At 37.1% G+C, this 26,318-nt stretch overlaps 2 protein-coding genes across 8 annotated transcripts; both read left to right on the top strand.

Moving 5' to 3' along the window:
• The first annotated feature begins 10,568 nt into the window (after positions 1 to 10,568).
• Positions 10,569 to 16,948, top strand: LOC142519076 (uncharacterized). 7 transcript variants are annotated; one of them, XM_075621973.1, is made up of 10 exons: positions 10,570 to 12,343; positions 12,429 to 12,710; positions 13,658 to 13,730; positions 13,808 to 14,127; positions 14,280 to 14,421; positions 15,454 to 15,546; positions 15,645 to 15,752; positions 15,845 to 16,129; positions 16,239 to 16,343; positions 16,436 to 16,948. In XM_075621973.1, the coding sequence occupies exons 1-4, from the start codon at positions 11,742 to 11,744 to the stop codon at positions 14,069 to 14,071; spliced, it is 1,221 nt and encodes a 406-aa protein (XP_075478088.1). In that variant the 5' UTR covers positions 10,570 to 11,741; the 3' UTR covers positions 14,072 to 14,127; positions 14,280 to 14,421; positions 15,454 to 15,546; positions 15,645 to 15,752; positions 15,845 to 16,129; positions 16,239 to 16,343; positions 16,436 to 16,948. The 7 variants fall into 7 exon arrangements, with proteins under 7 accessions (XP_075478089.1, XP_075478088.1, XP_075478087.1 ...); XM_075621972.1 differs by having other exon boundaries at positions 10,576 to 12,343; positions 14,209 to 14,421; positions 15,930 to 16,129; XM_075621971.1 differs by having other exon boundaries at positions 10,576 to 12,343; positions 14,209 to 14,421; positions 15,910 to 16,129.
• On the top strand, positions 14,110 to 16,021 carry LOC142519693 (uncharacterized). Its single transcript, XM_075622724.1, has 5 exons — positions 14,110 to 14,127; positions 14,209 to 14,421; positions 15,454 to 15,546; positions 15,645 to 15,752; positions 15,845 to 16,021. Exons 1-5 carry the CDS (start codon positions 14,110 to 14,112, stop codon positions 16,019 to 16,021), a joined length of 609 nt encoding a protein of 202 aa, XP_075478839.1.
• Positions 16,949 to 26,318: the final 9,370 nt, after the last annotated feature.

The raw sequence follows: 26,318 nt of genomic DNA, 5'->3' as shown, positions 1-26,318 counted from the left end.
TAAAATAACCAACAAGAACACAAAGATTTACGTGGTTCACCCAATATAGGCTACGTCCACGGAGCACTGCAACTTTTATAACTGGAAGAAATATTACAACAAGTGTATACATCAATACACTCAATATTTCTCACTCCCAAACCCCGAGTATACCGAGAAAATAATTTCTCTAACTCACACAAGAGAATTCCGGCACTCAAGAAAAAAATACACTCTTTTTTTTATGCACTCTCTTTTTATCAAAGTTGAAAAGCTTTTGATTTTGGCATACAATAATTGAAGGAACTGAGCTCTATTTATAACTAATTCCTACGATCAGTTTTGTAAACTTATCGATGTGGGATACGTTTTAATTATTAAATTATTTAATGTGTGGACCCCACCCCATTAAATAAACTCACCTAACAATTCTCCCACTTGAAGACTTGATTTCAATTATGTCTTCACACCATCAGTGCAACAGCTCATACCTCATTTGTTAGTCCAGGAGACCAACTGAAGTCAAACACAACTTCAGTTTTTCAATGATAAACAGCCTTCGTGAGCATATCAGCTGGATTCTTGCTTCCGGGAATCTTCTCAAGCTTCAAGACTCCATTCATCCGATCTCTAAGGATCTTCATTCCAATGATTTGTTTTGCAGCACCCATATCCTTCAAAGCAAATTCCTTTGATAAGTCTTTCTCAAGTGTATCAATCTACTCCAGACAAGCTCCTGCTATCAACATATCATCTACATATATCAGTAGTATGATATAATAACCATCAAGTTTCACATAACAATAGTGATCAGCCTGATACCTCCGAAAACTATCATTATTCATTACACCATCAAACTTCTTGTACCACTGTCTTGGAGCTTGTTTGAGACCATACAAGCTCTTCAGAAGTTTGCACACCATTTTCTCTTTCCCTCGTACTTCAAATCCTTGTGATTGATTTATTTCTTCATCTAGCTCACCATGAAGAAACGTCGTCTTTACATCTAACTGTTCCAGATGTAAATCTTTTTTTACCATCAATCCAAGTACAGTCCTGATAGTAGTTAACTTTACCACCAGAGAGAAAATATCAGTGTAACCAATGACTTCCTTTTCACCTTTTACAACGAGTATTTCTTTGTACCGCTTGCTACCGTCATGTTCTAACCGGTACTCCCACTTGCTATGTAAAACCTTTTTACCTTCAGGAAGTTCTGACAACTCCCACATGTGATTGGATGACATTGAATCCATCACATCTTCCATGGCTAACTCCCACTGTTTCAAGGTCTCATAACATCCTATTTATTTTTCACAAAATAAACCCAAAATTTCCTGCTCGAATCGTCAACAGTAGTGCCATAATATCTTGAGTGATCTCCGAGGGATGTCACAGGAGATGGTCCACATACATCAGTATGTACCAGCTCCAAATCCGCCGATTTCTGTTCTCTAACCTCTTTTGAAAAGCTCACCTTTTTCCGTTTTCCAAAAAATACAGTTTCACACAGCTTGTGTTCAACGATCTTTAATTCCGGTAGCTTTCCGTTTGAAACAAGCATTTTCATTCCCTTCTCACTCGTATCCCCAAGCCTACTATGCCATAGACTTGAATTAGCTCTAGCATCCACAGCAGCTAATTTATTTCTCAAACTGGAAGTCATATAAATTGTTCCAGTTTTCTTTCCTCGAGCAACAATCATGGCTCCCTTTTTCACTTTCCACGAACCATTTCCAAAGGTCACCTTATGACCTTCGTTGTCAAGCTGTCCCACTGAAATCAAATTGTGTGTCAACTTTGGTACATGTCTTACTTTTTTGATTTTGCAGACAGATCCATTTGTCATCTTCATCCAGATATCACCCATACCAATTATTTCCAAAGGTTTTCCATCAGCCAGGAAAACTTTTCCGTCATCTCCCGCAATATAATTATCGAATACATAACGATTACCAGTGGTATGAAACGAAGCTCCCGAGTCCATAACCCAAGAATCAATCGGGCTTTCCATGGATAGTAATTTTCCATGGATAGTAATAGAGCATCATGTACCTCCTCAGTAACAACATTAACGTCGTTCTTTGTTGATTTGCAATTCTTTTTCATGTGACTAGTCTAACCACAGTTCCAGCACTTTTGCTTTTGTCTTTTCCATTTCTTGACTTGGACCTACCATGCCATTGGTTAAAACTCTTTTCGCCACTCCTGCCCCTTCCTCTGTTCTCGAGATTTAGAGCAGATCTCGATGATGTTCCTTCAACCGAATCCATCCTGCGAACTTCTTCAGCAAGAATTTGATATCTAACATCATTGAATTGTAGCTTTCTTTTTCCAACAGAGTTGCTAACCACGTTCTTCGTTAGGGTCAATCGTATTACACCTAACACTTGTCGGTCAAGAAGCTTCCAGTCATCATCCTCCATCTTTTCCGACTTCTTTCCTGATAGAGGTTGATGCAACTTCTTGCTATACAGATAATCTCTAATCTGTAACCGCCAGAACAAAAAATCTATTTCGTCGAACTTGCTGATTCCCGGTCCTGATCCATCATCTCCGGCCATCACTTCTCTAGCCTTAACAAAAAAATCTAAAAAATCTTTTCTGATGTGGAAGATAAGACAAAACTGCAATTGTTGGGAAATTACACCGAAGCGATGCCGATCACGATGATAATAGAACCCAAAAATGCGGAATAAAATAACCAACAAGAACACAAAGATTTACGTGGTTCACCCAATATAAGCTACGTCCACGGAGCACTGCAACTTTTATAACTGGAAGAAATATTACAACAAGTGTATATACCAATACACTCAATATTTCTCACTCCCAAACCCCGAGTATACCGAGAAAATAATTTCTCTAACTCACACAAGAGAATTCCGGCACTCAAGAAAAAAATACACTCTTTTTTCTATGCACTATCTTTTTATCAAAGCTGAAAAGCTTTTGATTTTGGGATACAATAATTGAAGGAACTGAGTTCTATTTATAACTAATTCCTACGATCAGTTTTGTAAACTTATCGATGTGGGATACGTTTTAATTATTAAATTATTTAATGTGTGGGCCCCACCCCCATTAAATAAACTCACCTAACAAAGTAGAATGAAACCATCCTAAGATTATCCTGGAGTAGAACAAATTGAGAATCTAATTCGTTATCGAAACTATGCAAGTAGAAGAATAAACAAGAATGGTCTCAAAATGGGATCACGGTAATAGTGGACCCGAGGTTCCAAGTTATCTTACCATCTCCACTTTGTTGAACAAAATAATTTGTTTAGTAATATTAATCCATTTTACTCCTTTGTTATGCCTGCGCTGTTGTCAAGAGTAGGTTGCATCTCATCGTGTTGTTCATCGTTGACATGAGCAATTCGAGATTTGATGCCTTTTTCACTTTTGGATCTTAAAAAAAAAAGTTTAGTCATATGAAGGGTATGCAAACTTACTCCAAACTCGGCAGTGCAAGCATGCATTTGAATAGAAACATAAAATGACTTCACTTTATTGATGAGAAAGGACGATTGTGTGTGTGAGAAATTTATCCTTTACAGTGTATATTTCAAATGTATCCTCACACAAAGCCAAAAGCTTGTGCTATCAACTAGCAGATTTCTTCATGGTAACTGCTCATGCTTTGAATCCTCTTCAAAAACTCTTGTTTGATATTCAAGATGTATTTATAGGCCTCAATAATGATATATACGTTATATACAAGAATACGACCATTTGAAAAGTTTATGTACTGTTTCTAAAATTGCAACGGTCAAATTTGTCTTGCTGGAATTTTTCTGAGGTTAAACTGGTAAACCGTCAACTCTGGTCAACTGGTCCAGTTTCAGCTGGTCCGGTTCAGTTCAGTTATGGTCTGGTTCAGTACAACTGGTCTGGTTCAGTTCAGCTGGTTCGGTTCAGTTTCAGCTGGTCTAGTTCAGTTCAACATGTTTGATTTGGTTCAGTTCAACTGGTTTGGTTCAGTTTCAGCTGGTCTGGTTCAGTTCAACTGGTTCAGTTTCAGTTAGTGTGCTGAAATCAGCTAAGCTGATTTCAGTTTGTGCAGAACCGTAGTTTCATCGTTATTTATCAGCATCTTAAGCTTCGATACAAACTTTGACTTCTGAATATGATTTGTAGACCGTCGTCTTATCTTTCCAACGCATACTGAATCGCTTCATTCCAATAATCGAGCTGAGAGATATGACCAAAATACCGCAACTGCTCATACCCAACTGATTGTTGTTTTCGTGCAATCAGTTCGGTAATTCAATGATCAGTTAGACCTTGATAACATCTGATTTTTCCCAATGGACGTGAAGTACGACTTGTTCCAAATTGCGTTTTCTGATCAGTCGAGTTGGTTGATTGTCATTTGAATCATCCCGCTGAGAGATATCATCAAAACACCGAAGCTCGCCATCAGTTTGGCTAAATTCAGTTTCAATTTGCTTCTTGTGTTTGCAACTTCACACGTGAGTAAATATGTTAGAAATACAACAACAAGTTTTGTTAACATCAAAATCAAGATTGCGAACATGAAATGTTCCAACAATGTGAGAACCTGAAATTTTAGCACAACTAAAAATTTCATCGGCCTACAAAATTTAGCAGCAACTGCCATTTTTCACCAAGCTGGTCATTTTTTTCAGCAGGAGAAAAAAATTTGAAGGATCGGTTTTGACAACCTAAAGGTGCTTCAAACACAATAAGCTGGAATAGCTTGTGTTCTAAAAATGAATACATCAATGAATTAAATGGAGTTTTTTTCAAACCAAGCGGAAGACACTCGAAATAATCATCCGTTAAGAAAACTGAACAGTTTAAAGCTTTTAGCTTGTGTAAACAGAATAACTGAAATAAAGAAGATCAGTTCGGGATTGTATCAATTCAATTATGAGAAAAACTTAACTGATATTTGCTGAACTGCTCAAATAAGTTTTAAAAATAATAATTAAACAGTAAAATACACTAAATATGTTTATGGATATTCAGAGACTTTAACTGCTCCTATGTCACCCCTTCTACCACCTCGGGTAGGAGTCATTATAAGAATTTAATTTATACAACACCTTTGTACAAACCCACTCCAGAAGGACAGCACCCAACTAGAATTCCTAGCACTTAAGATTGCAGGAAACACCTAACAATCTGCATAACGTTTAACGTCCTTTATGCGAAGACTACACACACATTGTTTTACGTCTTTGTGTGGCGACTCACTCAGCTAAACAAGAAGCTCGATTCTCTGTATATGTGAGTGATTGTGTGTGAATGTATGAGAACTGATTTAATCAATACAACACGAAAGTGTTCTCACACAACTGAGCTAACTGTTTCTAGTATGTTTATATGAAATGAGCGAATTTATGAACTCCTAAATTTTCTGAAGTAAAATCAATCAATCCAACCAATTTAAAATAGGATTTAGAAACTTAGTCTTTACCCCAGAGATGTCCCTGCTCTTTCGTGGTATGGCGCTAGCTAAGCTTGTAAATACTGTAGCTCCCCGAAAACTCGTCTAACCCTCTGTTTTCTTCACACACTAGTATTTTGTTGTTGTTCCACACCTTTCTTCAATGGTCTTGATCAGGTATTTATAGTCGCTTAGCTAACCATACATGAAGACTCAATAATAATTTCCGTTGTATTTGCATGTGCTTCCTTATAATATGTCTCTTCATTCTGACAACTGTTCTGGAAGCTTTACTCTTTTAGCTCAGCTGCAACGTCCATTATTGTACCTTCGTCTGTGAAGTAACTTGTACCTTGTATATTCGTGCTTAGCTGGATTCCGTTTGATAGTCTTTTCGTGATATGCCGATTGATCAGTTACAACCAATGTTCTAAACTAGTCTGGGTTCTTCAACAGTTGGACTCTTCGTTAGCATTCTGAAGGTATTCTGCTCGACATCCACTTCTCTTTTCCTCAAGTTTCTCTCTCGCCGTTAACCCTAAATTCCCCATACCAAAGCCTACTATTCGAATTTGTATTCGAACCCACCATTTTCACCGACTAATCGTCGTCACTCACCGAAGAAAGCATCAAATCGGTCATAGATTTGAGTAGATCTCGAAATAATCTTAATTTTGGTACCCATTTCGCAATGAAAAATCGCGATCCGGAGAGAACACATCGGTCCTCCCTTCGCGCGCGGCGTTCCTTCCGATGTCACCGTTGGTTCACCTTGTCGGAAAATACAAAATAAAGTCGTGAGAAGCTTGATTCGAACTTGAAAAGCGCTGGTGGAGGCACTTTGAACCCTGCTAAGCATCTCTGGGGGTTGCTGTTGCGGCCATGGTTTCAAGGTCAGAAGCTGTAATCTGTCTTAGCATGAGTGCTGTCGTGAGGTACTGAATTTTGTGTGTGAATGTGATGGGAGAATAGATACCATGTGTACTGCCCAATAAATTTTTGAATTGAAGAATATCTTATGTTTACTTCGGTGTTGTGAGGTATATCTCAGTACTGAATGAGCATCCTCAGATTACTTGTTGTACTGAATGAGCATCCTCAGATTACTTGTTGTGAGGTATATATTATGTTTACTTCGGTGTCACTAACTTATCTTTTTATTGTTAAACAGACCTTCGTGTCCTGAATGAGCATCCTCAGATTCAATCCTTTTCTGCGTTCAATAGCATTTTCAACCATACTGGATTATTTGGAATTCAATGCTCCATGGTATGTTCTAGTATTTCTAGCTTTGAAGAGATTGTGTATGGATTTGTTCTGGTATTTAATGATGTGATATCTCAACCGATATAGCCATGCATTTTGCATTGAGACACATCTGAGTTGTTTAGTGTTTTATGACTCCTATATTATTTATCTCAACCATGACATCACTTTGTCTTTCCTTTCAATTTGCAATCTTACTGTACTTTGTGAGATGATATTGATTAATAAATTAAGAATTTTAGGAATAATGTTTGTGCTTTGTGTTCATAATTAATGATGCTCAAGATCCTAAGGTAGCAAATTAAGCATTGAGGATGTCAGAATGAGTTTAATAGGTTTAGCTCTTATGTCTATTTGTAGTCCTCTGAAACTCGATTGTGGATCAATAATGAAAAGAGGTAAAAAGTGTCTGGGTATATTTATTATGTGACTACTGATCTACAATCTTTTAGTCCCAAAATTTATGTTCTCTTTTCTGCTTTGGTTGTATTAAATGATATCCACTTTATCAAAGTAGTCCCTTTCAACCTGAGTTAACAAAACTGCTATTTTTAATCTTTCAGTGCATGGAATAGATTGTTGACTAGTGAGAAATGAGATTTTTTTGATTTTGTTTTCTTTTTCAGAGATTTTAGATTGAAGGTGTAGGGTTATTGTGGAGCCCAAACAGATCCAACAACAGGTACGTCTGATTATTTCCTCATTTTCAACCATACTGCACTATTTGGAATTCAATGCTCCATGGTATGTTCTAGTATTTCTAGCTTTGAAGAGATTGTGTATGGATTTGTTCTGGTGTTTAATGATGTGATATCTCAACCGACATAGCCATGCATTTTGCATTGAGACACATCTGAGTTGTTTAGTGTTTTATGACTTCTATATTATTTATCTCAACCATGACATCACTTTGTCTTTCCTTTCAATTTGCAATGTTACTGTACTTTGTGAGATGATATTGATGAATAAATTAATAATTTTAGAAAGAAGGTTTGTGCTTTGTGGTCATATTTAATGATGCTCAAGATCCTAAGGTAGCAAATTAAGCATTGAGGATGTCAGAATGAGTTTAATAGGTTTAGCTCTTATGTCTATTGTAGTCCTCTGAAACTCGATTGTGGATCAATAATGAAAAGAGGTAAAAAATGTCTGGGTATATTTATTATGTGAATACTGATCTACAATCTTTTAGTTCCAAAATTTATGTTCTCTTTCCTGCTTTGGTTGTATTAAATGATATCCACTTTATCAAAGTAGTCCCTTTCAACCTGAATTAACAAAACTGCTATTTTTAATCTTTCAGTGCATGGAATAGATTGTTGACTAGTGAGAAATGAGATTTTTTTGATTTTGTTTTCTTTTTCAGAGATTTTAGATTGAAGGTGTAAGGTTATTGTGGAGCCCAAACAGATCCAACAACAGGTATGTCTGATAATTTCCTCAACTGGAGATATTAAATAAAATCAAACGATTTAATCATTTTCCTTTGTGTTCTTCTATTCTAATTTATAATTGAAACATGGGAGGCACACGATATCTATAATAATATATTATTCAAATTTTTTATTTATCTATCAAATATCACATATCCCACTGCAAGTTATTTCGTTTCTATAAACTTAATATAATCTATAATTTACCATATATTATTACTAAATATTAAATTTTTGATAATTATTAAAACAATACTTTATATATTGAATTATATACGCGCAATGCAAAAGTTAATTAACTTAGTTTTCATTAAGAGTATGCAGTCCTCCAATAAATAAATAAATTTATATTTGTGTGTGTGTGTGTAAAAATATTTTTTATTTGTTTAAAATATAATGATGTATGAATAAGTTTTTTATATTTAAGTTTTTTTAATTTATTATGTGGTATTCTGTTATAAAAATGTTGGGAAAATTTAGGGAAAGAAAAGTTGGGATAACTTCTGACACCTAAGTAATTATATCATATAAATTAAATTATCATCGTGTATATATGTGTGTGTGTATTGATAAAATCTCATAATTATTTCTTACAAATGAAAAAGGTTTGTTCACGAGATGGATAAGGAATGGATGCATCTGTCTTCTAGGCTTGTACCCGAGTATGAAGAAGGGGTTAAAAAATTTATAGCACAAGCTAGGAACGTAAAAATAAGAAGTATATGAAATTTGACCAAGTTTACGACCACTTAATTATTAAGGGGTTCGATCCTTCTTATACTATTTGGGTCTTCCATGGTGAAACTTATAACTCACAATCTCAAGCTGAAGGTAGTTCAGGAGGATTTCAGAAAGAGGATGAAAGTAGAGAGGCATATCACTTATATAAGGATTTTTTTTTGCCGGAAGAAGAGGTTGGACACACTATATCTGAGGCAAAGGATTATGAGTTTGATGATTTATTAAAAGATGCGGAAACTCCTCTCTTCCCTGGTTGTACATCTTACACAAAGTTGTCGGTAGTCGTCACACTATTCAATTACAAGTCTACTAATGGTCACACAGACAATAGTTTCAATGAGCTCCTTATGATTTTAGGTGACATGCTTCCAGAAAACAACACACTTCCAGAAACTGTTTACACGATGAGAAAGTTGTTGAAACCATTTGATTTAGGATATTAGAAGATTCAAGCTTGCCCAAATGATTGTTGTCTATTTAGAAAAGGGCTTCCAGATCTGGACTCGTGTCCAAAGTGTGGATCCTCAAGATGGAAGATAGACAAAGTCACCACCAAAGTTTGTAAAGGAGTTCCTGAAAAGGTCATACGGTATTTTCCAGTGATACCAAGACTCAAAAGGATGTTTAAATCAAAAGAAAAGGCTGAAGAGTTGATTTGGCACTCCAAACACAAAAGTCACACTACAAGAAATTTCAGAATCAACACATACGACAACGGTTTTAACTAAAACCGTTAAAAAACTTTAAACAACGGTTTTAGTTAAAACCGTTGTCATAGATCATTTTTTAAGCAAAAGACAACGGTTTTTATAAAACCGTTGTCTTTTGGGGGTCAAAGACAACGGTTTTTAGGGTCAATGACAATGGTTCTGTAAAACTGTTGTCTTTGAACGTTTAAGACAACGGTTTCATGAACCGTTGTCTATTAGCGTGTTTTTTTGGACATTCAACAACGGTTTTAGAAAACCGTTGTCGATTAGCGTGAGGTTAAAATAAAACACAACGGTATTAGCGACGGTTTTCTTACAACCGTCGCTAATGTTAGCGACTGTTGTAGATAAATCGTTTATAATTTCAAATTAGCGACGGTTTAGATTAAACCATCGCTAATGTTAGCAACAGAATCAAGTAAATCCGTCGCTAATTTGAATTAGCAACGCTGTAAATATAACCGTCGCTAGAGACGGTTCAAAGAACACCGTCGCTAATTTCAAAAATTCGATACCACCTAAAATTCCCTCCATTTTCTTCCACCAAATTAGCGACGCTTTAACTATAACCGTCGCTAAATTAGCGACAGTTGTAATAAAACCGTCGCTAATTTCAAAAATTCGATCCCGCCTAAAATTCCCTCCATTTTCTTCCACCACTCTCTATAAATACCAGCAAATTCGCTACATTTTCTTCCACTTCACTTCACAACACTTAAAATTTTTCTCACTTACACGATTTTACAACTTCACAACACTTAAAATTTTTATCTCTTACACGATTTTACCACTTCAAAACAATTAAAATTGTTATCTTTTACACGATTTTATCACTTCATGAAACTTAAATTTTTTTATATCTTACACGATTGTACCAATTCACAACATAGATTTATTAAATTATTAAATTTTTTTTATTTTACGTAAAATATTAGCGACGGAATTCATATAAACCGTCGCTACATACGGTTTTGCACATGAATGCCGTCGCTACATTTAGCGACGTTTAATAATAAACTGTCGCTAAGTTTAGCGACGGTGTATCAAACCGTCGCTAAATAGCGATGGTTTATATATGCATTCCATCGCAGATATCAGTTGCGACGGTTTTTCAAAACCTTCGCTAATTGTAGCTACGACAACGGTCAAAAACCGTTGTCTTTGAGCGAACCATTTAACAACAGCGACTTTAACAACAGTTTTAAAATGGCTATGACAACGGTTAAAAACCGTTGTCGTATGACATTTTTCTTGTAGTGTCAAGATCATATGATGCGTCATCCAGTTGATTCAGTAGGTTGGGATACAATAGATCATAGGTGGCCTGATTTTGCATCAGATCCTAGAAATCTCCGCCTTGGTCTTGCAACAGATGGATTCAACCCTTTTGGTGACTTTAGTTCCAGATATAGTTGCTGGCCAGTTATTTTGGTCAATTATAACCTTCCTCTTTTGTTGTGCATGACAAAGGAAAATCTTATGCTGACATTGCTGATTCCAGGTCCGAAGCAACCGGGAAATGATATAGATGTATACTTGGAACCCTTTGTGGAGGATTTGAAGGAGTTGTGGGACACCGGTGTGGAGGCGTATGATGCATTGAGCAAGTCAATGTTCAATCTGAAGGCTATTTTGATGTGGACAATCAATGATTTTCCAGCTTATGGAAACCTAGCTGGATGTGCCACGAAAGGGAAACTCGGTTGCCCAATATGTGGTGAAGACATATGTTCTATGTGGCTTAAGTATAGTAGAAAGTTTGCATACTTAGGCCACAGGAGATTTTTTGCTACTAATCATCCATTTCGTCGGAAAAAAAAGGGTTTAATGGGAAAATAGAGAGTAAAGGGAAACCTTGACCTTTGAATGGGTTAGAAATTACCGATGCATTGAAAGATATTGAAAATGACTAGGGTAAAAAGCAAAAGGGTGAGACTGTCAACACTTTGAGGAAAAAAAGGAAGAAGCAGGATAATTTAAAAGAGGTACAAAAACCAGTTCAAAGGTGGAAGAAAAAGTCAATTTTTTTCGATTTGCCATATTGGAGTGTAAGTTATTTTGCACTCTATTCATTAGCTTTTGCAAATTTTTTTATATTTTGTTTCTAAATTGTTAGAAATATTATGAACTAACACTATGAAACTTGTTTATGGTTATCTTTAGGGCCTCCTGCTACGTCATAACTTAGATGTGATGCATGTTGAAAAGAATGTCTGCGAGAATATCATTGGCACATTGTTAAACCTGAAGAAAAAATCCAAAGATGGTGTGAATGCTCGCAAAGATTTGGTACACGTAAAAATTAGACAAGAATTACATCCTCAAGAAAAAGGAGAAAATAAATATCATTTACCTGCTGCCCCGTACACACTGTCTAAAAAAGAAATGGATGTATTTTGCTCTAGGTTGAAGAAAATAAAGTTACCCGATGGATATAGCTCAAATATTGGTAACTGTATTTCTGTAGAAGAGCGTAAGCTTATTGGGCTGAAATCTCATGATTGTCATGTTCTGATGCAACAATTGCTATCAGTAGCATTGAGAGATCTTCTACCGAAAGGTCCACGCAATGCTATATTTCTGTTGGGTGCATTTTACAATGAATTATGTCAAAGAGTATTAGACATGAACCGTTTAGAACAACTCGAGAAGAATATTGCTGAAATTCTATGCCTGTTGGAAAGGTATTTTCCACCCGCTTTCTTTATCATCTCGGTTCACTTGAAAATTCATTTAGCAAGAGAGGCTCGCTTGTGTGGGCCAGTCCAATTCCGTTGGATGTATCCATTTGAAAGGTATTAAGTAATCATTAATCTTTTTGATAAATTTTATATTTTGCTATCAACACTTATTTCATGTGAATTTTGCTTTGTGATTTAGATTTATGAAAATACTAAAAGGGTATGTGAAGAACAGGGCAAGACCAGAAGGTTGTATAGCTGAGTGTTACCTGGCAGAAGAACGAATGGCATTTTGTAGTGCTTATATAAAAAATGCTTCTAGTATTGGTGTTCGTTCTAAGAGGAACGATGATTTGGAAGATGGATTATTAGAAGGTCGGCCAATTTCTAAAGGGATAGAAAAGATTTTAGAGGATCACGTGTTAGAAGCTGCACATCGATATGTGTTGTTCAATACTGCAGAAGTTGAACCTTATCTACAGTGAGTGTAGTTAGTTTCATACTGTTAGTCTTGATTTATTACATATCTTGTGTATTCTAACATCTTCATTCAATGATTTTAATTAGGATGCACATTGACGAGCTTAAACAAACAGATCATCGTTTCTTAAGAAATGAAACATTGTTACAAAAGCAACATATGGAAACATTTGCTGAATGGCTATCAAAACAGGATCATGTTAACTCTTCAGACCGAATTCAATGGCTATCACATGGTCCAAGAAAGCATGTTACATCTTATACGGGATATATTGTAAATGGACATCGGTTCCACACAATTGATGTTGGAAGGTCGACACAAGATAGTGGTGTTTCAATTGAAGCTGATACTGATTGTCAATCTAATGCTAATGACAGTTCACATACAGTAGGAAGACTATCATACTATGGGGTTATACGTGATATTGTTTTGCTAGACTACTATTCTTTCAAAGTGCTTGTTTTTAGGTGTGATTGGGCCAATCATGGAACTGGTATCAAAATTGAAGATGGTTTCACACTGGTCAACTTACACCAAGGTCTAAAAATTTTTGAAAGTGATCCTTTCATTTTAGCATCACAAGCAAAGCAAGTATTCTATTCCAGGTACAATGATGAAACAAATTGGTATATGTTGCTAAAAGCGCCGCCTCGAGGTATTCATAACATGAATGTGGTTGAAGAAGATGTTTATACGTCATCAACACCTCCTGATGTGTCCCTACTTGAGATTAACATTACTGAGAATGAACTGTACTCAAGGAATGAGTGTGAGGGAATCGATGCGACTGAGACATGACTGAAATTTTCAGCAATAGATTTTATAGTTATTTATTTTGATTGATACATGTTTTTCTAAAGTTACGTAACTATTTATTCAGTGTTTAAATATATTTGTTTGCTTGTTTATTTTCAGTGATGCATCTTGTCATATTACATGTTTATCAGGTCATTAAATAACATTCAAAAGATGAGCAAAATGGCCAAAAAACGAAGCAAAGGATCTGTAGATGAAATTCAGGTGAGACATTAAATCTTGTTTTATTTTACTACAGCACACTAGTATATTTCAATGTATCTTTTTTTTTCATTTTACAGGAAAATATATCTAATAGGTTATCGAGAATGGAGTCTAACAATTCAGCTAATTCATCACATGATTTGCATGGTAAAGAACCAATTGATGATGAGAAAATAGATAAGAAAAAAGGACGGGGTGCATCAAAGTGGAAAATGGTTAGTGGCCAAGACAAGTGTAAAGAGCTGGAGCGTAATGAGTTTGGACAGCCGGTTGGAGATAATTCAGTGAAGTACGCTTCTTTCCTAGGGTGCATGATAAAAGAATTTTGCCTTATACATTAGATGGATGGAATGACATAAGCGAAGAAGTGAAGGATAGGATGTGGAGCTGTCTTCAGGTAATATATTTAGTTACTTAATTTTTCATTTCCATTTTCATAACAAAATGTAGACATATTTTCTTGTTATTTAATGTACAGCTTACTTACGAAGTTGAGGATTGTGAAAAGAAATCAACTTTTCGAAAGTTGGCTAAATTATGGCGCGATAGGAAATCCAAATTGCAGATACTTGTACGAGAAGCTAATACAAGTCGACTGGCTTCACGAGATCTCAATCTTTTGAAGCCTGAATTTATGGACCAAAATCAGTGGGACTTGTTTGTACAGAGGACATTATCACCTAACTTTCAAGTAAGAATTTTTCTGGACTCTTTTATGGTCAATTAGTACATTTTCTTTACCTTTCAATTTGTTGGTGCTATTATGGTCACTTAGCTCAAGTCTTTACAATTTCGATGGGTTTTAGTTTATGATTAAGCATTTTTTTCTCGAAATTAAGTTTAAGATATTGGTTGGATATGTTATTTTTTTTGTTCGAGTGTAATTCTGCCCTTTTTGGTTCGAAGGGTTCACCATTGAGTTTGTCTTTCTGAGATGAAGGATACATATTTTTTTGGTTGAGAAAATTAATTCAGATTAATGATTTTGGCTCCCTGAATTTGATTGCTCAATTTAAGTTATTCATTTATGTTCTACAAGCATGATTGTCCTCTTGAGTGTATTAAGTATATGCGGGACAAAATAGAGAAGGCAGCTGTGGCCAAGTCACAGGCGTCACAAGGTCGAAAACTTCAAAACATCAACAACTTCTATTAATGGAGCTTCATATAGAAGTGAACAAATAGTAATGATTCGTTAATCGACGATTTAGTAAACCATTAAGATGCTAAATGTTTTCTGCAAAGTTGACCCACTTCAAGTGTTAAGAATTGGATTAGGAGGGTTCAATGCTGCTGTCTTGAACATTAAAGTTCTGATCTGAAGGCATCGTATTATTTGATCATGTATATCAGTGATTCAGCCATCCCAAGCCATATCAAATGTACATTAGAGTTCTTGAATATTGAGGCTAGTCAAATATTGAATTTTAGAGGCAACTTGTTGCCTTGTTCAACAAAAACCATTAAGTCATACCCTGTATAAAAGCCACAACACCAATCACCAATATACTTAGCTGGAAATTTAGAATTTGGTTTTATTGGATGCTGCCCAACAATTACTTGCAACGAATCATGTATAATTTTTCAGCCACTCTTCTTGATTTCTTATTTTTATAAATTTTTGTTCTCTGTCGAATAAATGGGCTTGTGCTAGCCCATTTATTGTTGGTTTTCTTGTTCTCCTCAACTATATTGTTGATTATGCGATTTTAACTAATCTCAGGAAAAGAGTGAAAGATTTAGAACGATGAGGAAAAAACAAGATCACATTCACACAATGAGCTGGAGAGGTTATGTTCGTTTGACTCACATTATGGTAAGTTTTTTTATGGTTTTTATAATTTATGTAATTAGCAATGATATATAAATCTTTAATTATGTTCTAACGATTTTGTATATATTTCTATATTAAAGGAGAAGAGAAGCTCGGCAGACACAAAAATTACGAGATCGCAATTTTGGATTGAAGGTCACAAGAAAAAAAATGGGGAGCCTAGTACTCAAGCTGTTGGAAAGAAAATGGTAATAAAATAAATATTTTATTTTTAAAATATTAAACACAATTTTTCCCTTCTCGGTTTTATTGCGTTTGCTCATAATTTTTTTTTTTGCAGAAAGAAATACAAGAATGTCCACTTGAATCTCAAAGCACAACTAACATTGTTGATAATGCAATTAGCCTTGTGTTTGGCAAGGAAGCTCGGGGTAGAGTGCGCGGAATGGGCTTCGGAGTTACACCATCGAAAGTTGGAGCTTATGTGAAACAAAATGGAACTGTTCAACAACTTTAAACTATGGTACAAAGCCTTCAACAACAAATGCAACAAAATCAACTAGAAATGCAAGAAATGAGGTCCATGCTTTTGCAAAGTATGAATCAACAAAATCAGCAAGAACATGTTAGTAAGTAAACAACATATAAAAAATATGTTTGGTATATATATAACACTTAAATGCTTTTGAATTATCATGATTACATCGCTTGACACGATTTGATTGTAAAATTAGGTTGCTAGTTGTGGCATTGGTAGCGGTATTGGGAATGAAGTTGGTAGTAATGCTGATATCGATGTTGGTGCCAAGAAAAATGGTAATTTTGATCATGTTTCTCTGGTAATTATCTTTAAATTATGTATTTTTAAACCGCAAAATTGTTACAAAAATAGACATGGTTGAATCAATAACTTTTCATTGTTTATTTACAGTCAAATTTGAGTAATGTGAGTCTTGGAGATATCCGTGATAATACTAAATGTAAGCTGCTTCATTGGTGTGCTGATGAATTAGTTGTTGCAGAAGGTCGAATTGCATCCACAGATCCAAACACAAAAGTGCATCACATTGTTCTTGGTAGATCGTGTTGGAAAGTTTGGGTTGATAAGGTTTTGGTGGAGAAGGTGGACCTAATTCGACCAAATGATGAAATGCAGTTTCTCGAGGATGCGATAGGAAGCACGGTAGCATGGTTATCTAAATTTATAGTATTGTGTGATTGATAAATATTCTACTGATTTGCGTGTATTGAGAGTTTAATCATTGTTATATATTTACCAGCTAGTTGTTACAGATTCCGTATTTTGCTTTGGATTTTCAGACTTTCTGTTTTGATATACTGAAAAACAATGACTTTTATCAATTACTAAACTTAAAGTTGCACTAAATTTTTTGTAAAATTTTGGTTTATAGTTTTTGTCCATTCGATTTATTTTTTTAATGAATTTTATTTTATCGGCTTGCAAAAGAACGATGTAGAATTTGTTTGCATGTTGTGGATATGAATATTAACGGCGTACATTGCACGCTGAAGATAATATTATCCGCAACTTGCCTGCGCGTGCGCGTGCGCGTGCTATCATTAATAGTATTTGCGGCGTATAGTATTAACGGCGTGAGAATGCACGCCGCAGATAATAGTATTAACGGCGTACGTTTGTACGCCGCGGATAAGAGTTTCCGCAGCGCGCCTACGCACGCCGCGGATAAATGTATCCGCAGCGTCCTTATGCACGTCGCGAATAAGAGTATCCGCCGCGCGCCTATGAATCCGCAGCGTGCATAGGCGCGCGGCGGAAAAAAGTATCTGCCGCGTGCATATGCACGCCGCGGATAATAGTATTCGCGGCGCTCACCCGCACGCCGCGGATAACAGTATTCGCGGCTCGCACCCGCACGCCGCGGATAATCTTGAACTTTCAATAGCTTGCAACTTTGCAGCGTGCAATGTGCGCCGCGGAATGCGAATTTGCGTGCTGCGAAAAACCATTTATGTTGTAGTGTGTAACGTTCTTGTTTGCTAGAAAGGTCTTCATGTTGATAAAAAGAGCGGTGAGCAAGATCCTTCTCATTTTCAATCTTTACTATAAACTTTCGATTAGGGGTCGTATCACGTGAGATGGGTTACGTAGTGTTAGGGCGAGCTGGCACTTTGATCTATCAAGGCGATAGGTGAGACGTTGTATATCAATTTGAAGTAGGTTCTTAATCTTCACGAGTTCTTGTTCTCTTGTTTTTCTATAGCGAGTAGGGTTGCAATCTCTCGTGTTTGGTTTTCAATTGTATGTTGACGCTTGCGAAGGACAGATTGAGCACGAGCACGAAGTCATCCGTTGAGGTAAAATTTCAGAATCGAATAAAGGATAGAAATGCACAAACAATGTTGTCGTGAGATTTTCGATACTAAGAATTTTCAGAACGATTGAAAGAAATAGATTTCGAATTTCTCAAAGAATTTTGGAAAGAATGAGAGTTTGTTTCAGATTGTACTAGGCTTTTGCCAAAATTTGATTTCTTCAAATTTTGTCTGTCAAAATCCCAGCGGGATTATGAACCTGGCTCTGATACCACTTAAATGTCACGTCCCGTGTCCGAAGCGTCGGTGACATCCGGCATTGTTTAACAATTTCTTGAAAACAATTAAGCCTCGTATCGAAATGCCAAAAATCAGTATTTTTCATAATTAAAACATTGTCTTTACATTGACAATAGAGTAAAATACATCAGAGTTGCAAATGCGGAAACTAAACAAAAGGAAAATAAAGTCTTGATTTCTTGTATCTTTTTCATCGGCTACCATCCTCAGAAGGCTTCTTGATCCTCCTCATTCAGTTGTTCTTCATTTTAATCTGAAATTTGTAAGGGGTGAGTGTTTTGGGAAACACTCAGCAAGTGGGGGGGTCAATCGATTTCCAATGATACATATAGAACTTAATCTTTAAAACATTTCTTTAACAAACTTTCAAATCTTATTATTTTTAACTCATCATAACAGAAACGAAACAAATATGAGACAAAGGTTATCAGACGATTCAGAGCAGTTCAGAAACAGATCAGAACAATTCAGAACAGAAAAGATCGGAACAGACAGAACACTGTTACTCATATCATTTCCATGGTCAAATTGTCCCCAATATGTTAGTCTTCTAAGGGATGAGGCCAGAACACGGTTTTATACCCACCGATGGGGGCCAGACAGAAATGGTTTTATACCCACCATTGGGGGCCAAACGGAAATGGTTTTATACTCACCATTGGGGGCCAGATAGAAATGGTTTTATACCCACCATTGGGGGCCTTACAGAATCACAATTCTCGTCCCATTTCAAATTGAATCGTAACAGTGTAACAAAGATTTCAGAATTAACAGACAGAACTTATCAGACAGAACTTATCAGAAGTTTTAGATATCAAAGTTTCACTGGATTCAGCAGAATCAAAGAATTTCGAATAACAGACTGAGCATATAATCGATCGAAATTTTAAACGAACAGACTTCATATTTTCGAAAATGGAGACACACAATCATGCATGTCATAATATATATTCAAGTTTAAAAATACAAACGAATATATAACAAAAGCCCACTTACCGTATTTTGATGATAGGTTCGGAAGTTGCAGATCTTGGCACGACGGTTCCAACTGAAATTTTGGAAGCACTTCGACTTGACTTTAACTAAAGCGATCTTCAATCGAGCAGCACGTCGACACAGAGTTTTAGCACTTGACTGCACGAAAATTCTTTCCTCTTCCTTGCTTAGCTTGGCCGAAATTTTGGAGAGGTTTGAGGAGGGCCGAAACTTGGAGGCTTTTTGGAATAGTTTTTCTATTACCTTGATGTCTATTTATAGATGCCAAAATGGCCTTTCCCTACCCCATTTGGTCGACCACTTGGATTCCAAGAAAAGGAGTAATTGTAGTCATGATGGTGGACCAATATTCCATGCTTTCCTCAAGTTCAAGATTAGCCATAATGGTGGTTCAAAATCTCATGCATTCTTTAAATTTCACCTTGGTTTTCTAAAGGGTCATTTCTTGCATCATCAATATGTCTTAGTCATTTAGCTCTTCCCTTAGCTCCTTCATGAGTTTACTCAAAGGTTATTTCTTGCACACTTAATTTGTCCAAACCTTTAGCTCCTCCCTTAGCTCCCTTTTTGGTCTTTTTCGGACAAGCATGGTTGAGCTTCTTTGAGCTGAAAGATCGAGCTCATAAGCTAGGGGTTTTCTCCCCAAGAATGAATGTACGTCCTTGAGCTGAGGGTTTTAGCTTCTGAGCTGAGAGTTTCTTTTCCAAGAATCTTGGAGCTTCCTTGAGCTGAGGGTTTTAGCTTGTGAGCTGAGGGTTTCCTCTTCCGAGCGACATACCCTCAATTCTCAAGGTTTTGCATTGCCTCGGCTTCTTTTTGAGCTAGTTTCCGAGCTTTTTGAGGTGCTTTGCTTCGAAAAATCCGGGTTCTCACATGGTTTATGGCCCGTTCCCACCCCCATGAGATGTATCCCTATTTGCCATGGATATTTATTTGTAAATATTAGTATAGTGGATGATCAAGATTGGAAGATGGTGGCCATGATGACTATGAAGATCGAAGACATGTAAATATTGGAAGCTAATGTAATAGTTGTATTTGCATCCCATGCATTTCCCTAGGATTGGACCTAGGCCCGTGTTTAGCTCACACGGGCCATTAGTATTGGGGCGATTGATCATCCTTGTTTTGTTTACTGTTTATAATATATGCATGATATGTTATAAATAATGAGTATGTGCGTTATTATTATGATAATAACAAAGTTGCATGAATCCGACAAACATACGATCAAACATGGCGAGCTTTTAAATAAAATTAATGATGAGACATTTCAAAATTAAAAACCCTCATTTTGAATAAGATTCAAAATTGATATCAATCCCGAAAAGGGGAATTATAAATTTGTTTTTTAATTTCATGTCTTCCATCGACAATGGGTGCATGATGAACGCTACCCGTGCTCGGGGCTCGGCTCATATTATTGGGGGGGCCCTGGGTGCCGGAAAGCTGTGACATACATTGACATGGTGATGTGAACTACGTGGAACTCCCATGATTTCGGCTCATATTATTGGGGGAACTCATGGCGATCGTCCATTAAGGTTCAACATCGATGGGTAAGGCTTGACACGTGAAGATGAACGACGTCATATTATTGGGTTCTAATCAAACGTGAGACAAAAGTTTACGTAGAGGGTTGCATTGTGATGCAATTGGAAACTACCTTTTAGGAATTGTGATTGGCTGATATTATTCGGGATCATAATTCGCTAATTGGACCTTGCGTACCTACTGAGGAAAGGAGTTTCCCGTTTTCACTAGAGGGTAGTGAAAGATGTCAAAACAGTGGGAGTAAACATTTATAAAGTAAAAGTCCATACTTTATATCTTACTAAATATTTTAAAATAGTCATTAACATTTATTTGTTATCTTCGATTCGCAATCCGTTATCTACAATACTCGACAAACACGTATTAACCGGACCTAATTATCTCACTTGGCTAAGAAACCTAAAAATTGTCTTGAATTCGGAAAGGATAGCATATACACTGACTGAGTCGCCCCCTGTTGAGGCTCCAACTGACTGCACTCCTGAGGAATTGCAGACTTACAAGGAATAGTGTGACCATGACTTGAAAGCCAGGTGTTATATGCAGGCTTCTATGAATGATGAGCTGCAGAGGCGTTTTGAGGATGCAAAGAGTGCTGCTGACATTCATTTGCATCTCAAGGAGCTCTTTGTTGAGCAAATACGGCCTCTTAGGCATGCTACCGTCAAGGAGTTGATCACTTTGCGCATGCGAGATGGGGCCTCGGTCCATGAGCATGGCCTGAAGTTGATTGGGCTTGTGGACAAGCTCGTTGGCATGGATCTGATGTTGCCTTCGGAGTTGACCACCGACGTGTTGCTCTTATCGTTGCCTAGCTCATTTGATCCTTTTGTGGTGAATTTCAACATGAACAAGCTAGAGCCGACCCTTGAGGAGTTGGTTAACATGCTTGTTACGTTTGAATCCACCATTAAGAAAGAGAAGTTGGTTCTTTATGTGGGTTCTTCATCTGGTACGAAGATTGATCCACATGGGAAGGGAAAGAAGCGTTCTTTCCAACGTCCCAAGAAGAACGTGCCCTTGATGAGGCAATCTCCGAATCCCGTTGAGGCAGCCACACCAGTTAAGGCTGACAAGACTGCTGATGTATGTCATCACTGCAAGAAGCCTGGACATTGGAGGCGTAACTGCAGGGAATATCTTGCCCAGAAGAGTTCTGGAAACGGTATGTTCTAAATTGAAGTAAACATTTCAATTAACTCTACTTCTTGGGTATTAGATACCGGTTGTGGCTCACATCTCTGTAATGAGTTACAGGTGATGGGAAGAAGTAGGAAGCTTAGGGAAGGTGTGACCTTCTTGAGGATGGGCAATGGAGCAAGAGTTGCTGCCAAGGCTGTTGAAGATGTTTACTTTTTGTTGAACAATGATTTTAAGTTAATTTTTAAGAGATGTTTTGTTTGTACCTGATTTGATGAAAAAAAAGACATTGTTTCCATTTCTATGTTGATAAAGATGGATATTCTTGTTTATTTAGCAAATGTGTTTGCAACATTTACAAGAATGAATGTTTGATTGGTACTGGTGAACTTGAAAAAGATCTCTATAAATTAAAATTGAAAGATGTTCCACTAAATGTCCATTCAAAGGCAGACACCATATGAGATATGGATGGGTAAGCCTCCCAAATATTCTTATCTTAGAATATGGGGGTGCGCTGCTTATGTTAAGCAGGTAGTGGGAGATAAATTGGATAGTCGATCCATTTTATGTTACTTTGTGGGATATCCAAAGAATTTGGTTGGATACTATTTCTATCATCCCCAAGAAACAAAGCTGTTTGTTTCTAGGAATGCAACCTTTTTGGAAAAAAAATTTCTATTGGATAGAAAAGGAGAGATGATAGAACTCGAAGAGGTTCGAGAGACACCCACAATTGTAGAACCCACACCCGAAGAGCCAAGAGAGGAGATACAAGCTCCTAGAAGATCCGAGAGAGTCTCAAGACCACCTATGAGGTATGGTCTGCTTCTTGAAGAGGGCCATGATGAGCCTAACCATGGATGTGATCCAAGGACCTTCAAGGAAGCGTTATCTGATGCCTATTCATCCAAGTGGCTTGAAGCATTGGAATCTAAGATGAATTCCATGCATTCGAACCAAGTGTGGAATCTCGTGGATCCACCTGAGGGAATTGTTCCCATAGGGTGTAAATGGATTTACAAGAGGAAACTTGGGGCGGATGGGAAGGTATTGACCTTCAAGGCGCGATTGGTGGCAAAAGGATATACTCAAAGACAAGGAGTTGACTTTGAGGGAACCTTTTCTCAAGTTGCAATGTTCAAGTCCATTAGGATATTGCTAGCCATAGCTGCATGGTATGACTATGAGATATGGCAGATGGATGTTAAGACAACCTTTCTTAATGGGGATATTAAGGAAGAGATTTACATGTCTCAACCCGAAGGGTTTACATCTGTCGGAAGTGAGCATATGGTATGCAAACTTCATATATCTATTTATGGTCTAAAGCAGGCATCTTGGAGTTGGAACCTGAGATTCGATAGTACAATCAAAGAGTTTGGTTTTACTAAGAATCCTGAGGAACCCTGTGTATATAAGAAGGTCAGTGGGAGTGCTGTGACATTCATGGTGCTTTATGTTGATGACATTCTACTCATTGGGAATGATGTAGGAATGTTGCAATCAACTAAGATATGGTTAGCGAGTAAGTTCTTCGATGCAGGACTTGGGTGAAGAATCTTTTGTATTGGGAATACAGATCTATAGAGATAGATCAAAAATATTGCTTGGTCTCACCCAGTCCACATACATTGATACCATCGTGAAGCAGTTCTCGATGGATGAGTCCAAGAGAGGACATCTACCAATGTGTCATGGCGTGTCCCTATCAAAGTCTATGTCTCCCAAGACTGATGCAGAGATAGCGGCGATGACACGCATTCCTTATGCATCTGCGATTGGTAGCATCATGTATGGGATGATATCTACACGTCCTGACGTGGCTTTTGCACTAAGTGTAGTGAGTAGATATCAATCGGACCCTGGTTTTCCACACTGGAAAGCTGTGAAAGACATACTCAAGTATTTAGAAGGACCAATAAGTTTTCTTGGTCTATGGGGGTGGAGAACTTAAATTGGAAGGCTATACCGATTCTAGCATCCAAAGCGATATCGATGACCTGATGTCAACTTCTGGGTTCGTATTCATGCTCAATGGTGCTGCTGTCTCTTGGAAGTGTTCCAAGCGAGACAGTACTGCGGATTCCACCAATGAGGCCGAATACATTGCTGCATCAGATGCAGCAAAGGAGGCTGTTTGGATAAAGAATTTCGTCCAAGAGTTGGACGTCATTCCTAATGGAGTTGCTCCTGTCCCGGTGTTGTGTGACAACACGGGAGCTATAGCTCAAGCAAAGGAGCCAAGGTCTCATCAGAAATCCAAACATGTATCGAGAAAGTACCACATCTTCTGAGAGATTGTGGAAAGAGGAGATGTCTCGATTGACAAAGTCGGCTCCGCAGATAATGTTTCTGATCCACTAACTAAGCCTTTACCTGGACCATTATTCGAGAAGCATCGCGAATCGATGGGTTTGAAGCATATGGGTAGTTGGCTCTAGTGCAAGTGGGAGATTGTTAGAGTAGGTGCCCGTCGAGCCAAGTGTTGGCCGAGTGTTCACGATGAAACTCTATGTATAAACAATCTTTATTTTAATATTTGAAATTATTATTTTGGCACATCTTTATCTGTATACCCATGCTTGCATAGATAAAGCCCTTGAATATACAAATAGTAGAAAGAATATGAGATGCTCATATGATGAGTATCATGAAACTCATATTTGGAATACTGTATATTCTAAACAGCTCCTAGTCGATTCAGCCGCCGCTAAGAAGGATGTAGGCCGCTCGAGTTCGAGACTAGTAAAGTATGGGACAAAAAATAAATCCACTTGGTTTCAGACTGCGATGTGAGTACCATGTTTCATTGGAAGGGGACATTTTGATGTTCGAGCATGCAGATAGGTGCTCCTGGTAGAGTGCACTGAACAACCCTCCATAAAGGACTTTCCAAGTGGTTCTCACTTATCGAGTGAAAAAGTCCTAGTTTATGGTTGTACACCATTAGTCCTTATGACCCGGGACAACATTGAGACTCTATGTGCTAGCACTACTCTTTGACTTGTTTACCGACTCTCAAGGGGTCATCAGGTGGCAAGGTTGGGTGTTCTGTCAAAACATATAGGAGTCGATGCATTGTAGTCGGGGATTCACCGCTTACCTTCGGGTATGGATATCCTATGTGTATGTAGTATGAAATCTCTGATCAGAGTATGGTGGTAATTATGAAAGGGGTTTCATAGATTACACCATCGATGCAACTACAACATGACACATAGTATCGATTCATTGACAACTCTCGATATACCAATGGTTGTCGAATCGGTCGGGATATATGAGTTGAAGGGACCGTACTGTACGCTAACCATAATTGAATGGTTCTTGCAGGCACTATCATTTGATACCTAGGGAATCATGCAAGCGATGCTGCTAGGCGTTTAACATGATTGGTTGGGTACTATCAGACTTGAGTTCGGACGTTCTTGTTATCAAGGAGTTGATAAGTAAGAATTGAGCAATTGGGGTATGCTCATATAAGGACATGTTTAGTCCGAATCACATGGAGATGTGAACCCACGGCTAGTTGTATCAATGAACCATTGAGGGCCACACAAGTACTAGCTTTCTAGATCCCGTTGAGAAGTTAAAATTGTTCAATGTGTTGAACGGCTTATAAAGGAGTTTATAAGCATAAATAAAATAGAAGTATGACTTCTATAAGAAGAATGTAACTTTTAATTTGAGGAAGTGTTCGTAAATTAAAAGTTGGTCAAACAAATAATATATTTGAAAATTGTGATTTTCATAAACATTATTATGGACTAAATTAAATTAATACAAGTGTTGAATTAATTAAACACTAGTGGACCTAGTAGAGTTCAAATAATTTAATTAATTCAAGTGTTGAATTATTTAAATTGGGCCTTGTAGAGCACAATTGGAATAATTATTTAAACTAGTGGACTTGAGTAATTCAAGTAAGATTTGATTGGGCTCAAATATGTTTGAGACAATTTAAATAAAAGTCCATGGGCCCTTTGTAATTGTTAGAAGCCCACTCAAAAAGCATGCATGGGAAGGTGAAAGGTTGGAGACAAATTTTGCAACAAACAAGGCATGATATGCACATGCTAGACTTCACTTTTTCAAGCACCAAGAAAAACTCTCCTTCTCTCCTCCCACAATGCTTTGGCCGAAATTTTGAGCTACTTTCTCCTCCAATTTTTGTTCTTCAATTTGTTGAGGAAACACTTCACTTCTCCTTGAAAAATAATCTTATTTTTCTAGTGCAAAATAAGAGGGGTTCTAGCTAGTTGGTGGTGGGCCTAATTTTGGAGAAACGAAGCTTGTAGAAGGTCTTGCCATTGAAAAGCTTATTTGTATATCAACTAAGTTGGAGCCAACATCAATCTTTGAAGATTGATAGGTATATTTTCTAAACACACTATGAATGTCATATTTTGTGTTTTTGTATTAGCTACACACTAGTACATGAGGTGTTCGGTTTTCTTGCATGAAATTAAATTTTGAACTTCCGTTGCGTTTTGAACACCTAAAATCGATCCCTTTCATCTCCCCCTTTT

The sequence above is a fragment of the Primulina tabacum genome, chromosome 11 (assembly GCF_025594145.1).
Source record: "Primulina tabacum isolate GXHZ01 chromosome 11, ASM2559414v2, whole genome shotgun sequence".
In the NCBI taxonomy this organism is placed as follows: Eukaryota; Viridiplantae; Streptophyta; class Magnoliopsida; order Lamiales; family Gesneriaceae; genus Primulina; species Primulina tabacum.
This window is presented reverse-complemented; position numbering and strand designations above follow the sequence as displayed.

Bases quoted from the DNA above. Each gene is read 5' to 3' on its own strand.
- LOC142519076 (XM_075621974.1), top strand. From the start codon at position 11,742: ATGCATGTTGAAAAGAATGTCTGCGAGAATATCATTGGCACATTGTTA. The intron at 12,711-13,657 runs GTGAGTGTAGTT...CATGTTTATCAG, and splicing joins GAAGTTGAACCTTATCTACA to GTCATTAAATAACATTCAAA. The intron at 13,731-13,807 runs GTGAGACATTAA...TTCATTTTACAG, and splicing joins GATCTGTAGATGAAATTCAG to GAAAATATATCTAATAGGTT.
- LOC142519693 (XM_075622724.1), top strand. The intron at 14,422-15,453 runs GTAAGAATTTTT...AACTAATCTCAG, and splicing joins CATTATCACCTAACTTTCAA to GAAAAGAGTGAAAGATTTAG. The intron at 15,547-15,644 runs GTAAGTTTTTTT...TCTATATTAAAG, and splicing joins TTCGTTTGACTCACATTATG to GAGAAGAGAAGCTCGGCAGA.